We start from the raw sequence: 18181 nt of genomic DNA, 5'->3' as shown, positions 1-18181 counted from the left end.
AGCTGCCAAGGCTATGGAAGCCTCTTGAGTTCACCAACCCCGATCTCAGAATAAAATATTTTTTTAAAGATTTATTGGAAAGGCAGAGTGACAGAGAGGCAGAAGCAGAAAGAGAGAGAGAGAGGTCTTCTATCCACTGGTTCACTCCCCAGATGACCGCAATGGCCATAGCTGCACCGATCTGAAAACATGAGCCAGGAGCTTCTTCTAGGTCTCCGACATGGGTGGAGGGGCCCAAGCACTTGGGCCATCTTCTGCTGCTTTCCTAGGCCATAGCAGGGAGCTGGATTGGAAGTGGAGCAGCCAGTACTTGAACCGGTGCCCATATGGAATGCTGACATTTCAGGCAGCAGCTTCACTTGCTATGCCACAGCACTGGCCCTGCAGAGTAAACTTTTTTAAGTGAAAAGTTATCTGAGTGGTATTACTTCAGGGTCAGTTTTATTGCATTTGGGATTCTTTTTGAAATATTGAGATTTTGGTGGCCTCAGAACAGAATCAGAAGCTCTCTAACAATTCAGCAACAATCAGTGGGGTATATTTAAAAATAGGCACATCAAAAACCCCATATCTTTGGATAGTTTTCCTTCTTTTTCCTCATTTTACTCCCCATGCTTGTTGAGCTTACTGAAATCAACTAAGATTATTATTAAATATTTTAAAGTATTTATTTTATTTATCTTTTAAAAAATGAGAGAGAGAGAAAGAGAGATATCTTCCACCCACTGGTTCTCTCCCCAAATGGCTGCAATGGCCAGGGCTGGGCCAGGCTGAAGCCAGGAGCTTGAAACTCCATCTGGGTCTCCCACTTGGGTGGCAGAGGCCCAAGTAATTGGGCCATCTTCTGCTGCTTTCTTAGGTGTATTAGCAGAGAGCTGGATCAGAAGTGAAGCAGCCAGGTCTCAAACCAATATGCTCATGGGATGCTTTGCAGATGGCACTTAACCTACTGTGCCACGACACTGGCCCCAACTAGGATTATATTAAGCAAATGTGAGAATGGCTACTTTTGGTGGTGGCAATATGGTTATGTAGAAATACAATATTTTTTTGAATTTATTCCTCTCAGTCAAGGTAAATATTGGTGAGAAGCCACCTGGAACCTGGAAAATAAAAAACACAGAAATAGGGAAAATAGAGTTCTTTGGAGATACAGCTTTTGTGTCCAGTCCCTTAGGGATGGTGTTACTAGTTTTTTAGAAACCATTGCAGTGTGAAGCTGTCAAAGGGTTAAAGAATCAAAAATGAATTTTTAGTTTCATATAGTAATCCATACTAACTATATCACTTTAATGCTTTTCTTTAATTTTGTAAATGTTCTTTCCTTGCCATATCCATGAATATATCATCAAGTTCAGAACTAGCTTTTATTTATTTATAAATTATGTCTTATAAATTTATAAGTATATCATTTTAGGAAAGAACCTTGTATTTGTAGAGGAGTGTAGCTGTTATAATAATTAAAACATGAACATTTTATGAACATTAAATGAACCCAATAAAGACTTATTTTGCATCTGTTTAGAAAGTTTTAGAAAGATTTTGGGAAAATTTAATGTGGAAAACAAGGATTCTTTCTTACGCTATACCAGGAAATCTGAGATCCCCTAGGCCAAGAACAACAACCTGAGGACTCTCTGAAGGACAAAGAGAAATCTGAGATCAGTATGTCTGCTGTATCCACATGATATCTACATAATTTTAAAGAGTCAGGATATTAACCACTTCCTTTATCATCTGATTCTTCACTCTTATATTATTTTTATTTATTTATTTTTTCAGTAAAATGGGAGTCAACATAGTAAGTCAAACAAATAAATCAAAAAACCCTCAGTTATAAAGACTAGGAATCTTATATATTCATCCTCAAACATGTCCTCAAAGACTTGATTATATCAGTACACACTTAGGACAATTCCAACTTTAGGAGACTGACCCTCTAAAAAGAAGTTTGGACTCCTGAGTCATTGGTGTGGACACCTGTGGATTATATGGTTGTGGTTTCACAAGACCTTATCATGCCTTCAGTCCAGAGGAGAAAACTATATCCACTTAGAGAAAAGTCATAAGCATTTTAGGAAGGTCACAGAACAAATAGAATGACAAAGAGCAAGCAGAAAGACAAAATGGAGACCCACTGCGTCCCCATTCCTAACATCTTGGTGTCACCACAAAGTACAGATAGAAACTGTTGCTGAAAACTCATTGCCTAGGAAGATGAGCCTAACTTTCCTGATGAGTACAGACTGCAGAGCCAGCAGGATGGGGTGCCTGTGTGATACATCAGGAATGTCAGATCCAGCCCTATGAGTTCTCAGTTGCCGGAAGTGTGGGCCCTCTTCTAATGCAGAAACATCCTTGGCTTCACTGCAACTCTGCTTTGGTTATTTCCTGAGCTGTGTCTGCTGGACCTTTTACAAGGCCTAGAAAGCAGAAGCCTCCCAGAAGAAAGGGCAACAACGAAGCTGAGGGTAGAAGGTGATGTTGCAGTTAAAAGACCTGGCCTGCTAAGGGATTGGGCAAAACCAGTCCAGCCTCATCAAAGCCGTTAGCAAATTGAGGTTGATATGTAGCTTTCCTTGTGTTTGGTTTTACAGTTTTTTCTTTGTGTCATTGTTTCCATTAGCAAATTCTCATTTGTCAAGGAGGCAGAGGGTTATTTTTATGCTGAGTTCTTTAATCTTAAAGAGGAAACTAAAGCATAGTAATTTTGAGGTTTTAACTTTGTACTCAGTAGTGGGATTACTTCATACCCCTTCCCATTGGGCTGAGGTGGAATTTGCTCTGGATCAGTAGTTCCGAAAATTTATGAGTATTTCACTCTTGTATGATTGTTCAATTGACTTAATTGCCAATGTTTTTTTGAGAATGGAAGCCATACACTTTTATCATTTTGACTAGTGTCTTCTAATGTTGACCAGATGGAGACTCCTGTATCTAGCTCCTCTGATTGTCTTTTACTTTTGGCCAAAGATTCTTCAATACTTTATTGAAATTTGGCCATCATCTATCTGACTTGGATAAGCTTCAGTGTGATGGCTGCTGCTATTCTTGGATGGGGTAAAGCTATCATTTCCTCCATCACTAACTGATATTTGGCTTCCTTGTTTATTTTTTTTATTTGACAGATAGAGTTAGACAGTGAGACAGAGACAGAGAGAAAGGTCTTCCTTCAGTTGGTTCACCTCCTAAATGGCTGCTATGGCCAGAGCTACGCCAATCCGAAGCCAGGAGCCAGGTGCTTCCTCCTGGTCTCCCATGCTGGTGCAGGGGCCCAAGCACTTGGGCCATCTTCCACTGCCCTCCCAGGCCACAGCAGAGAGCTGGACTGAAAGAGGAGCAGCCAAGACTAGAACCGGTGCCCATAGGGGATGCCGGCACCGCAAGGATTAACCAAGTGAGCCATGGCGCCGGCCCCTTGGCTTCCTTTTTATCACTTTTCTGAAATGCCTGTCTCTTCCTTTGAAATGTGCCTCTGATGATGAAGTGTGCTATCTGTATTGCAAACATAGTTGCACAAAGTAATATTCCTCTTGTTATTCTTCACTCAGACTCACAGAACCTTGAGTTTTTCTGAGAAGCCTAAAGAAGTTAACTACAAGTTCAGTATCCCTTATCTGAAGTGATTGAGACCCAAAGTGTTTTGAATTTCTGATTTCTTACCCTTTTGGAATATTTGCTTACATGTAGAGATGTTTTGGGAATGGGACCGAAGAGTAAACACTAATTCATTTATGCTTCATATATACCTTATACACATAGCCTGTAGGTAATTTTATACAAGATTTTAAATAGTTTTGTGCATGAAACAGTTTCATTTGTGATGTGGAATTTTCCACTTGTGGTGTCATATTTATGCTCAGACACATTCAGATTTTGGAGCATTTTGGATTTTTGAGTTGGGGTGCTCAAGCTGTGTTTTTTTTTTTTTTATTTTTATTTTTTTTATTTTTGACAGGCAGAGTGGACAGTGAGAGAGAGAGACAGAGAGAAAGGTCTTCCTTTTGCCGTTGGTTCACCCTCCAATGGCTGCCGCTGCAGCCGGCGCACCGCGCTGATCCGATGGCAGGAGCCAGGATCCAGGTGCTTTTCCTGGTCTCCCATGGGGTGCAGGGCCCAAGCACCTGGGCCATCCTCCACTGCACTCCCTGGCCATAGCAGAGAGCTGGCCTGGAAGAGGGGCAACCGGGACAGAATCCGGCGCCCTGACCGGGACTAGAACCCGGTGTGCCAGCGCCGCAAGGTGGAGGATTAGCCTATTGAGCCACAGCGCCGGCCAAGCTGTGTTTTAAAAAATGTTCTAGATAATTTGATTTTCCCCTTGTTGTCTTAGCATTCTAGGTCCATTCTCCTCTAGAATATAAAATAGGAACTTAACTTGATCTTACACCATCCTAGAGGAGTATGTTTAAGAAACACTTGGGAGTTTCCTTGTAGCTTTAATCAATTGTTATTTCCTACTTGTCCCAGTTTCCCAATTTATATATTTCTACTATGAAATATAATAAATGTGTAAAATATCTGCATAAAAAGAAAAATAGAAGGAATGTGGAACATTCAATGTAAGATGTCTGTTTATCTTTAATTTTTTAATATAAAGGTAATTTATATGTATTAAAATCTTGAAAAAATTTAACAAAAACAAAGCATGAAAAACTAAAAGCCAAAACTTTCATAATTCTGTTTTGCCATAGAAATTATTTGCATTTTGGAATATTTCTTTTTAATTTTTCTCTTATGTAATTTTTAATGTATAATTATAATATTGTATATATATTTCCATTTCTATCCAGTTTTAATAATTTTAATTAATGAATTCAAAATAGTATCAATGCATCCTTGTTTGGCATTTAGGTTGACTATTTAGTAATGATATATTGGATGTTCTTGTGTTGAGGCAAATGTATAGTGAGTTGTCAATCTTGGGTGCCTGAGGTACATTTTGTATGACAAGTCTATGAGGCAAGCCGTATGGGCTAGTGATTAAAAACTACACTGCACAAACTAAAATGTATTCTTTCATTTATTCAGTGTGTGTCTTTGTGCAGATTACTTAGTCTCTGTGCTTTGGCTCTTGTGCAAAGTGAGATTAATGCTAGTATGTACCATATATATCTTTGATGAGAATTGAATCAGTCCTTGTGCTCTGAATCTGTTTTTATCCAACAGATTTCACATTCATTTAAAGTAACCCTAAATATTAATGAGTGATATTAGATGATATATGGTACAAATGTTGCAGGAGGAAAAGACCTTTAATCCTCCAAAATGTATCTCTAGTGGTGCCACTTTAAATATTGGAGACAGACTGGTAATGATTAGCTTGAGAGGTTGATGAAGAGGCAACTAGGTAATTTGTGCTATGTTGGTTGTTTTGACACTCCTCAAGTCATTGTAGTTTAAGTTTCCTTCCCTCCTTCCCTCCCTTCCTCCCTCCTTCTCTTCATCCCTCTCTTCCTTTTTTCCTTTCTCTTTTGTGAATATTTATTTATTTGAAAGACAGAGTTTACAGAGGGAGAGACACAGAGGGAGGGAGAGAGAGAGAGATCGTCTGTCATAGTTCACTCCCCAACTGGCTGCAATGGCTGGAGCTGGGCTGGTCCAAAGCCAGGAGCTTGGAGCTTCTTCCAAGTCTCTCACATGAGTGCAGGGGCCTAAGCACTTCAACCATCTTCCACTGCTCTCTCAGGAGTGCATTAGCAGGGATTGGAAATGGGAGTGACCAGGTCTCGAACTGGCACCCAAATGGGATGCTGATGTTACAAGTGGGAGCTTAACCTGCTATACCACAATGCCAGCCCTATAGTTTTAGTTCTTGTAGTAAAGAGCAATGCAAGGGGAATCAGAAGATCATTTGGTTTTACTTCTTTCTGTTTTTTTATTTGTTGTTGTTGTTAATAGTATGATCATGAGCAGGCCACTTAACTCCTTTAAATGTGTTTTTCTTCCATAGTGATAATGTTTACCTTATCTTTCTCAAAGATGTTATTATGATTAAATGTTCTATGAAAGTAGGCTGAAGAATATAAAGCATTATATTCAAAAGTAAATTTAGTTAATTTTAAAAGACTAAAAATGAGAGAATATATGTGGAGATCTTGATCCAGTATTAGCCACAGTACCATTTGTCATTGTGAAGACATTTACTTATGTGAGAAGATTTGTATTATTAAATGGGTTATGAATATATTTTAGTATCTGCTTTGATATTTTTTCATTTTATTTGTATTTCAGACTCCTGGGAGAGTTGGCTCTCAAGGTTCTGATTTAGATTCATCAGCAACTCCCATAAACACGGTGGATGTCAATAATGAAAGCTCTTCAGAGGTATGAAAATAATACTTTGGCAACAAAATTCAGTATTATTTCAAGGAAAATTAGGAAATATTTGGAGTAATGATTGTGACTTAAACTTCTGTAGGAAAAGTTCTTATCAATCTTTCACAAAAATTGGAATGCAACATTTGCATCATAGTTGTAGATATTTAACTGAAAAATTTGTGAGATTATGAGTATATATTAAGACTGAAAAATATATTGCCAATTTGTCTTTAATGCTATTATCATTTCAAGTTAATGAAGATTTTTTAGTCTTTTATAAAGAATTAATAATTAGTTCTGTATATATACTGTCATGAACTGCAAGTTAATGAGAAATTAGTTTATCTATACAATTTGTATATTTGCTGTTTCTTTTATGACTTTGGAAGACTTTTTATTAAATCTCTGGTAGTTTATTATGAAAATTAATAGAGACAGTAGGTACTTCTTTTTTTTGGGAAAATTATCCTTAATATTTGTGTTATTTATCTATTTTAATAATTATTTTAATAGAAAATTTTTATTTAATAAATATAAATTTCAAAAGTACAGCTTTTGGATTATAGCAGTTCTTCCCCTCATAACCTCTTTCCCACCTGCGAACTATCCCATATCCTACTCCATCTCCCATCCCAGTCTTCATTAAGATTCGTTTTTAATTGTCTATATACAGAAGATCAACTCTATACTAGGTAAAGATTTCAACAGTTTGCACCCACACAGACACACAAACTATAAAGTTCTGTTTGAAGACTAGTTTTACCATTAATTTTCATAGTACAACACATTAAGGACAGAGATCCTACATGGGGAACAGGTGCACAGTGACTCCTGTTGTTGATTTAACAATTGACACTCTTATTTATGATGTCAGTAATCACCTGAGGCTCTTGTCATGAGCCGTCAAGGCTATAGAAGCCTCTGGAGTTCACAAACTCTGACCTTATTTAGACAAGGCTGTAATCAAAGTAGAAGTTCTCTCCTCCCTTCAGAGAAAGGTACCTCCTTCTTTAATGGCCCATTCTTTCCACTGGGATCTCACTCACAGAGATCTTTCAATTAGGTCATTTTTTGCCAGAGTGTCTTGGCTTTCCATGCCTGAGAAACTCTCTTGGGCTTTTTAGCCAGATCTGAATGCCTTAAGGGCTGATTCTGAGGCCAGAGTCCTGTTTAGAGCATTTGTCATTCTATGAATCAGCTGTGTATCCCGCTTCCCATGTTAGATCGTTCTCTCCTTTTTAATTCTATCAGTTATTATTAGCAAACACTGGCCTTTTGTTTTTGTTTTTAAAGATTTTATTTTATTTATTTGGATGGCCGCAACAGCTGGAGCTGAGCCAATCCAAAGCCAGGAGCCAGGAACTTCTTCCAGGTTTCCCATATGGGTTCAGGGGCCCAGGGACTTGTACCATCTTCTGCTGCTTTCCCAGGCCATAGCAGAGAGCTGGGTCAGAAGAGGAGCAGCAGGGACTAGAACCAGTGCCCATATGGGATGCTGGTGCTTCAGGCCAGGGTTTTAACCTGCTGTGCCACAGCACTGGGCCCTAAGATGTATTTTCAATTAACATTATACACCTAAGATTGACTCAATACTAAGTAAAGAGTTCAACAAACTATTAAAAAAAAAACTTCCTCAACAGTTGAGACAGGGCTGTTCAAAGTCATCACATCTCAAAGTGTCAATTTCACTTCTATAGATTACTTTTTAGTTGCTCTATTAGTTACTACAAGTCAATGAGAACATATGGTATTTATTCTTATGGGACTGACTTATTTCACTAAGCATAATGTTTTCCAGTTTCATCTATTTTGTTGCAAATGACTGAATTTTTTTTTATTGCTGTGTAGTACTCCATGGTTTACATATCCCATAATTTCTTTATCCAGTCTTCAGTTGACAGGCACTTGGGTTGATTCCATTTCCTACCTATTATGAATTGAACTGCAGTAAACATGGGGGTAATGATAACTCTTTCATATGCTGATTTAAATTGCCTTGGGTAAATTCCCAGCAGTGGTAATGCTGGGTCATATGATAGGACTATATTCAGATTTCTGAGGTATCCCCATACTGTCTTCCACAGTCACTGTACTAGTTTGCAATCCACCAACAGTTGGTTAGGGTACCTTTTCCCCTACATCTTTACCAGCATGTGTTGTTTGTTTATATCTATATGAGAGCCATTCTGACTAGAGTGAGGTGAAAGCTCATTGTGGTTTTGATTTGCATTTTCCTAATGGCTACTGATCCTGAACATTTTTTCATGTGTCTGTTGGCCATTTGAATTTCCTCTTTTGAAAAATGCCTGTTTAGGTCCTTTGCTCATTTCTTAATTGGATTGTTTGTTCTGTTGTTGAGTTCCTTGAGCTCTTTATAGATTGAGAATATTAATCCACTAGCAATTGCATAATTCGCAAATATTTTCTCCCATTCTGTCAGTTGCCTCTTTACTTTGCTGATTGTTTCTTTTGCAGTACAGAAGCTTCACAGTTTGATGTAATCCCATTTGTTGATTTTGACTTTGATTGCCTGTGCCTCTGGGTTTTTTTCCAAGAATTCTTTGTCTATGCCAATATCTTGTAGGATTTCCCCAATGTTCTTTAATAATTTGATGATATCAGGTTGCAGATTTAGATCTCTAGTCTATTTTTAGTGATTTTAGTGACAGAAGTAAGGTAAGGATCTTGCTTCATGCTTCTGCATGGTGTGATCCAGTTTTCCCATCACCATATGTTGAAGAGAGTGTCCTTGCTCCAGAGATTGATTTTAGTGCCTTTGGCAAAGATAAGTTGGTTGTAGATGCTTGGATTGATTTCTAATGTTTCTATTCTGTTCCATTGGTCTATCCATCTGTTTTTTCTACCAGTACCAAGCTGTTTTGATTATAACTGCCTTGTAGTATGTCTTCAAGTCTGCTATTGTGATGTCTCTGGCTTTGTTTTTGTTGTGTAAGATTGCTTTAGCTATTCAGGATCTTCTGTATTTCCATATGAATTTCAGCATCATTTTTCTATATCTGAGAAGAATGTCTTTGGTATTTTGATAGGTATCACATTGAATCTTTAAATAGCTTTCAGAAGCATGAACATTTTGATGATTTTGATTCTTCAATCAATGAACATGGAAGATTTTTCCATTTTTTGTATCTTCTATTTCTTTCTCTGATGCTTTGTAATTCTCATTGTAGAGATCTTTGACATCTTTGGTTAAATTTATTCCAAGGTATTTTTTTTTTTTCGGTAGCTATGGTGAATCGGATTGATGTTAGTAGCTTTTTTGCAGCCATGGCATTGTCTGTACATACAAAGGCTGTTTATTTATGTGTGTTGATTTTATATCCTGCTACTTTTACAAATTCTTCTGTGAGTTCCAGTAGTCTCCTAGTGGAGTCTTTTGGATCCCTATATATATAATCTTGTCATCTGCAAATAAGGATTATTTGACTTCCTCCTTCTCAATTTGTATACCTTTGATTTGTTTTTCTTCTCTAGTGGCTCTGGCTAAAACTTCCAGTACAATATTTAATAGCAAAGGTGAGGGTGGGCATCCTAGTCTGGTTCTGAATCTCAGTGAGAATGTTTTCAGCTTTTCCTTGTTCAATAGAACACTGGCTGTGGGTTTATCATAAATTGCCTTTATTGAGAAATGCTGCTTCTATTCCCAATTTTCTTAGAGTTTTCATCATAAAAGGGTGTTGTATTTTGTCAAATGCTTTCTCTGCATCTATTGAGATAATCATATGGTTTTTATTCTTCAATTTGTATCACATTGGTTGGTTTGTGAATATTGAACCATCCCTGCATTCCAGGGATAAATCCCACTTAGTCTGGGCAAATGATCTTTCTGATGTGTTGTTGGATTCGATTGTCTAGTATATTGTTGAGGATTTTTACGTCTTTTTTTCATCAGGGAAATTGCTCTATAGTTCTCTTTCTCTGTTGTATCTTTTTCAGGTTTAGGAATTAAGGTGATGCTGGCTTCAGAGAAAGAATTTGAGAGGATTCCCTGCCATTCAGTTGTTTTGAACATCTTGAGAAGAATTATGTCAGTTCTTCTTTAAATGTCTGATAGAATTCAGCAGTGAAACCATCTGGTCCTGGGCTTTTCTTTGTTGGGAGGATCTTTATTACTGATTCAATTTCTGTCTTGGTAATTGGTCTGTTTAGGTTTTCTGTGTCTTCATGGCACAGTTTATGTAGGTTGTATGTGTACAGGAATCTGTCCATTTCTTCTAGGTTTCCTGGTTTGTTGGCATACAGCTCTTTGTAGTAATTTCTGATGATTCTTTTTATTTCTGTGGTGTCTGTTGTTACATTTCCTTTTTCAATTCTAATGTTATTGATTTGAGTCTTTTCTTTTTTCTTGGTGAATCATGCCAGTGGTGTTTCAATTTTGTTTATTCTTTTCCAAAAGCCAGCTCTTTTGTATATTTTATAAAGTTTTTTTTTTGGGGGGGTTTCTTTTTCTTTTCTTTCTTTTTTTTTTTTTTTTTGCCTTTTTCTTTTTTTTTTTTAACTTTTATTTAATGAATATAAATTTCCAAAGTACAGCTTATGGATTACAATGGCTTCCCCCCCATATCGTCTCTCCCACCCGCATCCCTCCCCTTTCCCACTCCCTCTCCCCTTCCATTCACATGAGGATTCATTTTCGATTCTCTTTATATAGAGAAGATCAGTTTAGCATACATTAAGTAAAGATTTCAACAGTTTGCTCCCACACAAACATAAAGTGAAAAATAATAGATGATTTTTAAATGATGATGAAATCAGATCAGACCTATTGTCATGTTTAATCCCAGTGAGAGTCAAGTTGGGAATTGATAATTTCTTTTTTTTTTTTTTTTTTTTTTTACAGAAGATCAGTTTAGTATGCATTAAGTAAAGATTTCAACAGTTTGCACCCCCATAGAAACACAAAGTGAAATATACTGTTTGAGTACTCATTATAGCATTAAGTCTCAATGTACAGCACATTAAGGACAGAGATCCTACATGAGGAGTAAGTGCACAGTGACTCCTGTTGTTGACTTTACAAATTGACACTCTTGTTTATGGCATCAGTAATCTCCCTATGCTCCAGTCATGAGTTTCCAAGGCTATGGAAGCCTTTTGAGTTCTCCGACTCTTATCGTGTTTAGACAAGGTCAAGTTAGACAGTAAGAGAGAAAGATCTTCCTTCCTTTGGTTCATCCCCCAAATGGCCACTATGGCCATTGTACTGCGCCGATCTGAAGCCAGGAGCCAGGCGCTTCCTCCTGGTCTCCCATGCGGGTGCAGGGCCCAAGCACTTGGGCCGTCCTCCACTGCCTTCCCAAGCCACAGCAGAGAGCTGGACTGGAAGAGGAGAAACCGGGACAGAATCCGGCACCCCAACCGGGACTAGAACCAGAGGTGCTGGCGCCACAGGCGGAGGATTAGCCAAGTAAGCCGTGGCGCCGGCCTTGGGTTTCAATTTTGTTTCTTTCTATTCTAATTCTGTTTATTTCTTTTTTTCTACTAGTTTTGGATTTCGTTGGTTTTCTATATCCTTGAGATGAATTGATAGCTCATTTATTTAGTGCCTTTCCAATTTCCTGATATTGGCACCAATCGCTATAAACCTTTGTCTTAACACTGCTTTTACGGTAGCCCATAAATTTTGATATGTTATATTCTTCATTTGTTTCCAGAAATTTTTTGATTTCTGTTTTGATTTGTTCAATGACCCACTATTATTCAGGAACATGTTCAGTTTCCATGTGTTTGCCTATGTTCTTATCCTGCTTGTGACTCACTGGGCTTCCTGCACATGTGAATGTTTTCTTGACATGTTCTGGAAAAGTCTGTGATATTGCTTCCATTTTTTTTTGTTACCACCAACTGTTACTCAGATTAATTTTAAATGTAGGCCCAGTAGGAATTTCTGATTCATGGAATATCAAATGTATTTATGTTTTTGATAACTTTTTCAAGAAAGCTATAAGCTTTCTTACATGTGAGGACTTTGCCTCGCTCTGTTGTAGTAACAGTACTGTAACATAGTGGCGTGAACATTGTAATCATATTCAGTGAATATATTTTGAATGATTGCAGGTAGAAGCTTAAAGTGAGCAAATAAGCGAAAAGTGAAAAGCAGCATAAAGGCAGAGTTACAGGAGGCAGAGGCAGAGAGAAAGGTCTTCCATCTGCTGGTTTACTCCCCAAATGGCTGCTATGGCTGGAGCTGGGCTGATCTGAAGTCGGGAACCAGGAGCTTTTTCCAGATCTCCCACATGGGTGCAGGGACCCAAGGACTTGGGCCATCCTCTACTGCTTTCCCAGGCCAATGCATAGAGCTGAATTAGAAGAGGATTAACTGGGACTCGAACTGGCACCCATATGAGATGCTGGCACTGCAGGTGGCAGCTTTGTCACCTGCTGTGTCACAGCTCCAGCCCCTATTAGCCCCATTTTATAGATAAGGAAGCTGACAGCCAAGTAAATTGATTTCCTTAATGTTATGTGGTCAACATGGATTGATACCAAGATCCACATCTGTTTTAACACCCAAACTCATGATGTTATAACCTTTATCACCTTTTGTCTTCACAACTGTCTTCATTTAATTTACTTTGTTCCTAATACCATCAGTCCCATATTCTCTCATCCCTATAGTATTCTTTTTAAATTTTTTTAACAGGCAGAGTGGACAGTAAGAGAGACAGAGAGAAAGGTCTTCCTTTGCCGTTGGTTCACCCTCCAATGGCCGCCGCGGCCTGTGCGCTGCAGCCGGCGCACCGCGTTGATCCGATGGCAGGAGCCAGGTGCTTATCTTGGTCTCCCATGGGGTGCAGGGCCCAAGCACTTGGGCCGTCCTCCGCTGCACTCCCTGGCCACAGCAGAGAGCTGGCCTGGAAGAGGGGCAACTGGGACAGAATCCGACGCCCCGACCGGGACTAGAACCCGGTGTGCCAGCGCCGCAAGGCAGGGGATTAGCCCAGTGAGCCGCAGCGCCGGCCGTATAGTATTCTTTAAAAACTATTTGAAAGGCAAAAGAGCTAGAAATAAAAAGTGGTTTGTTATCCTCTGATTCACTCCCCAGATACCTGCAACAATTGGAGTTGGACTAGGTCAAAGCTGGGAGCCAGGTTCTCAGTCTGGGTTTTCCATCTGAGTGGCAGGGATCCAACTGCCTGACCTACCACCTGCTGTTACCTGTGGTGCATATTAGCAGGAAGCTAAATCCAACCTGGGCACTCTGATGTGGGGTATTGGCACTACTGTGCCAAATACCTCATCCCATTACTAATTTTATCTGACAAAATCTCAAGCCGCAGATCAGTTTAACAACCATATTTCAAAACATTTGTTAATAATAGGGAATTTGAGAGATTATTTTAAGAAAGGTTTTATTTGGCTTAGAATGTTAAAAGGAAGAATCATCTAAGGATTATGAGTGTGGATTAGAATGAGAACTCAGTGAAATATGGGGCCGGCGTTGTGACGTAGTGGGTAAAGCCACTGACTGCAATGCCAACATCCCATATGGGTGCCAGTGTGAGTCCCGGCTGCTTCACTTCCAACCCAGCTCTCCGTTATGGCCTGGGAAAGCAGTAGATGATGGTCCAAGTCCTTGGGCCCCTGCACCTGCATTGGGGACCTGGAAGAAGCTCCTGGCTCCTGATCAATACAGCTCCCGCCGTTGCGGCCAGCAGGGGAGTGAACCAGTAGATGGAAGACCGCACTCTCTCTTTTTGCCTTTCCTTCTCTTTCTGTGTAATTATGACTTTCAAATAGATAAATAAATCTTTTAAAAAAAGAAATAAATAAAATCTTTTTTTAAAAAAAGAACTGAAGCCAGTGGAACATGGTAGAAGCTAAAATTACTTTCATTAAGAAAACCTCTTTGTTGAGAACAGTATATCTCATAAAGGCATTTGTTAACACCTGCCAGTAATTTCTTGAGACCAATACTAGGTCTCAAATAAGTATGGCTAAAGTGGGGCCTGCGCCGTAGCGCAGGTTAATCCTCCATATGTGGCGCCAGTATCCCATATGGCGCCAGTTCTAGTCCCAGTTACTCTTCTTCCAGTCCAGCTCTCTGTTGTGGCCTGGGAAGGCAGTGGAGGATGGCCCAAGTGCTTGGGCCCCTGCACCCACATGGGTAGACCAGGAGGCTGGCACCTGGCTCCTGGCTTCGGATCGGCACAGCTCCGGCCTTTCAGGCCATTTGGGGAGTGAACCAACAGAAGGAAGACCTTACTCTCTGTCACTCTCACTGTCTGTAACTCTGCCTGTCAAATAAAAATAAAATAAGAATCTTTAACAAAAAAAAGTATGGATAAAATGTCATAAGCAGAAATAGTGAAAATGGTATTTTATTTTATTTTTAATTTTTTTTATTTGACAGATAGAGTTAGTGAGAGAGACAGAGAGAAAGGTCTTCCCTCCATTGGTTCACTCCCAAATGGCCGCAACAGCCGGAACTATGCCAATCCGAAGCCAGGAGTTAGGTGCCTCTTCCCGGTCTCCCATGTGGGTGCAGAGCCCAAGCACTTGGGCCATCCTCCACTGCCTTCCCAGGCTACAGCAGAGAGCTGGACTGGAAGAGGAGCAGCTGGGACTAGAACCCGGCACTCATATGGGATGCCAGCACCTTAGGCGGAGGATTAACTAAGTGAGCCACGGCGCTGGCACCCGAAAATGGCATTTTAAATGAAAGAATATTCCGGCCAGCGCCCTGGCTCACTAGGCTAATCCCCCACCTGCTGCACCGGCACCCCGGGTTCTAGTCCCAGTTGGGGCGCCGGGTTCTGTCCCGGTCGCTCCTCTTCCAGTCCAGCTCTCTGCTGTGGCCTGGGAAGGCAGTGGAGGATGGCCCAGGTGCTTGGGCCTGCACCCGCATGGGAGACTGGGAGGAAGCGCCTGGCTCCTGGCTTCCGATCAGCGCAGCGCGTTGGCCGTGGCGGCCACTTGAGGGGTGAACCAACTGAAGGAAGACCTTCTTTCTCTCTCTCTCTCTCTCTCTCACTGTATAACTCTGCCTGTCAAAAAAAAAAAAAAAAAAAATTCCAACCAAGGCACTGGTTACCATAAAAAAAAAAATGAACCAATGACAATTTATAGCCTAAGGATGGGAATTAATTTTAGAAGCCCTACTTTGGATAGATCTTTGACCTTTTGTGCAATTACTACTTGAAAATTTTCCCTAAATCTGTTAAAATGAGATATGCTAATTGTTTTCCTGTTGTGTCTGTTGGTGTATTTTGTTTTATAAGAAATGTTTTATGTATTTCTAAAAGTTGTTATTTCACAGGGTTTCATCTGCCCATTATATATGAAAAGATTTGTAACTGCTATTGATTTGTTGGAGCATTACCAGCAAGTACATGCTGAAAATGAAATAAGAGGACAGGAACTTCTTAATGACTCCAATGTTATGCTGGGTCCTATATAAATTGTTTTAGCAGCTTGGTTATGGGTTGCTCAAAATAGTTTGTTTTTCTTTGCTTTGGTGTTGCTTAACTTTTTATGCTACAAGGGAATATGGATTGCTTTAATTATGCATGCTTAATGGAAGGTTCAATAAGGAAAAATGCTCTTGGGCAGTCTGCTTGGTTTCTCCTACTGTTTGCACTTGTCTTTTTGTGAGTTTATAAATAAATATAAAAGCTTAAGTTAATGTTTTGCATAAATTTTGCCATGGGATTTGAAATAACAAAGTGAATATTACTTCAACATTTATAAATGACATCTTTATTATTTTGCTAATGCTGTATTGATGAATATATTACAATTCATCAGGTTAAAATGCTTTGATCTTCTGTGGAAAGAAGATGGCATATGAATGCTTACTATCCTTATTTGTTAAAATCTACAGTGTTAGAACTTGAATCTATGATTTTCCTAAGTTTTTTAGACTTTTGAGGGAGGTGACTGAATGATACACTCTATCAGTAACAGTGGATTCATCCCCAAAATATTTCTTAGTATTGTGGAACTGTTGCATATCTAAGGCTGAGACTGAACATGAGTCAGGGGAAGTGTTGCTGATTTTTAGGCTGGAAAGAATTTCTCAGGTGATTCTGATAAATATGTGTTTTCTTGGAAAATAACATATTCTAAAAACAATAAGAAATTTTTTTTTGGTTGTTATTCAGATCTTATAAAAGAATGAAACTTGGAGCTGGCGCTGTGGCATAGTGGGTAAAGCCGCCGCCTGCAGTGCAACATCCCATATAGGCACTGGTTCGAGTCCTGGCTGCTCCACTTCTCATCCAGCTCTCTGCTATGGTCTGGGAAAGCAGTGGAAGATGGCCCAAGTCCTTGGACCCCTGTGCTCACGTGGGAGACCCAGAAGAAGATCCTGACTCCCAGCTTTGGATCGGCTCAGTTCTGGCCGTTGCAGCCATTTGGGGAGTGAACCAACGGATGGAAGACCTCTCTCTCTCACTCTCTCTCTGTTTCTCTTTTGCTCTCTGTGCAACTGTGACTTAAAAAAAAAAAGAAAAAAAGAATGAAATTTTTTTTATCATTAAAAACCAAAATTTAAAGACTTTTTTTTTCTGTGAGGCAATTATAATAAGAAAATGGTCTTACAAACCTCCATTTATTTGAAACTCCTTTGATTTTTGTGGAGTACTTCTTATGTAGCAGGTGAACATGAGTGAAGGTGATAACAAGGTAAATAAAACAGGATTGCTATCCCAGGAAGCTTTGGTGATACATATTTGCAAAAAGACTGTAAAAGTTAATTCAATATGATAGGGAAATCAGGAAAAACATCACAGATGAACAATTAATCCAGACATTCTCTGAGGGTAGTAGGGAAAATTGGATGCATGTAGGACTATACCAATTAAGCTAGCTGCAGCAGTGCAAGCAAAAACAGAAGTATAAAAGATCATGGGAAGTCTGCTTAGCATTTTACCACTTTTTTTTTTTCCTAGAACATGTGGGGCAACTTTTATTCTTCATAGGTTAACTAAAATCAAAAGTAACAGTATGCCTACTTGGCACTTAAATAGTAGCTTTCCATTTACCTAAAGAACACTTGGTACAACAGGAATACCTTAAGTGTCAAGTTACAGTGAGTTTTGGGCTGCAGTGGATGAGAGAAATGATTACAGATAACTGAACTCTGAGTAAGGAACATATTGTTTTTAATCTTAAATAAACTATGTTTTGGATATTGATGAGAAATTTAGAAAGATTAAAGAAAGTATAATTGGCTACTTTTAGTATTTTATTGTTATTTTATTATCTCTATTAGCAACATTCATATTTTTGGATATAGTTTAGAAAACATCGAGAAGGCATCTCATATATCCACAACTGGTATCACAAAGATCATGAACTAAATAAAGATCATGCACTTTATTCATGAGACATATCTCCGACAGTCATTCAAACTTATTTTATTTTAAATAAGTGAAGTGGTTTTAATTATTATTTTGTTCTTTTTTATTTAAGTTTTTAAAATTTATTTGAGAGGTAGAGTTACAGACAGAGACAGAGAGACAGAGAGAAAGGTCTTCCATAAACTGGTTCACTCCCCAAATGGCTGCAATGGTCAAAGCTGGGCTGATACAAAGCCAGGAGCCAGGAGCTTTTTCCAGGTCTTCCATGTGGGTGCACTTGGGTCTCTTCTATTGCTTTCCCAGACTGTAGCAGAGAGCTGGATTGGAAGAGGAGGAGCCAGAATTAGAACCTGTGCCCATATGGGATGCTGGCTCTGCAGGTAGAGGCTTAACCCACTATACCACAGCACTAGCCCTGAATTATTTTTCTTAATCCACCCTTCCCAGGCATAGCAGGCTAGCATTCTTAGAAATAGCATGCTATGAGTTTTTAGAAATGGCTATTAAAATATAAAACAGGTATAGAAAAACTATAAAAT

At 39.1% G+C, this 18181-nt stretch overlaps 1 protein-coding gene across 8 annotated transcripts in view; it reads left to right on the top strand.

Annotated features, from left to right (window-relative positions):
* The window catches only part of EEA1 (early endosome antigen 1), a 472296-nt gene that overhangs the window by 337769 nt on the left and 116346 nt on the right, over nucleotides 1–18181 (top strand). For all 8 annotated transcript variants that reach the window (XM_070052691.1, XM_070052692.1, XM_070052693.1 and 5 more), the window contains one exon: nucleotides 6235–6327. In XM_070052691.1, the coding sequence (XP_069908792.1) occupies nucleotides 6235–6327 (93 nt within the window). The remainder of the gene's footprint in view (nucleotides 1–6234; nucleotides 6328–18181) is intronic.

This window comes from Oryctolagus cuniculus, chromosome 11 (assembly GCF_964237555.1).
Source record: "Oryctolagus cuniculus chromosome 11, mOryCun1.1, whole genome shotgun sequence".
Classification (NCBI taxonomy): Eukaryota; Metazoa; Chordata; class Mammalia; order Lagomorpha; family Leporidae; genus Oryctolagus; species Oryctolagus cuniculus.
The sequence above is the reverse complement of the archived record's forward strand: the minus strand, read 5'-3'. Positions and strand labels throughout refer to the sequence as shown.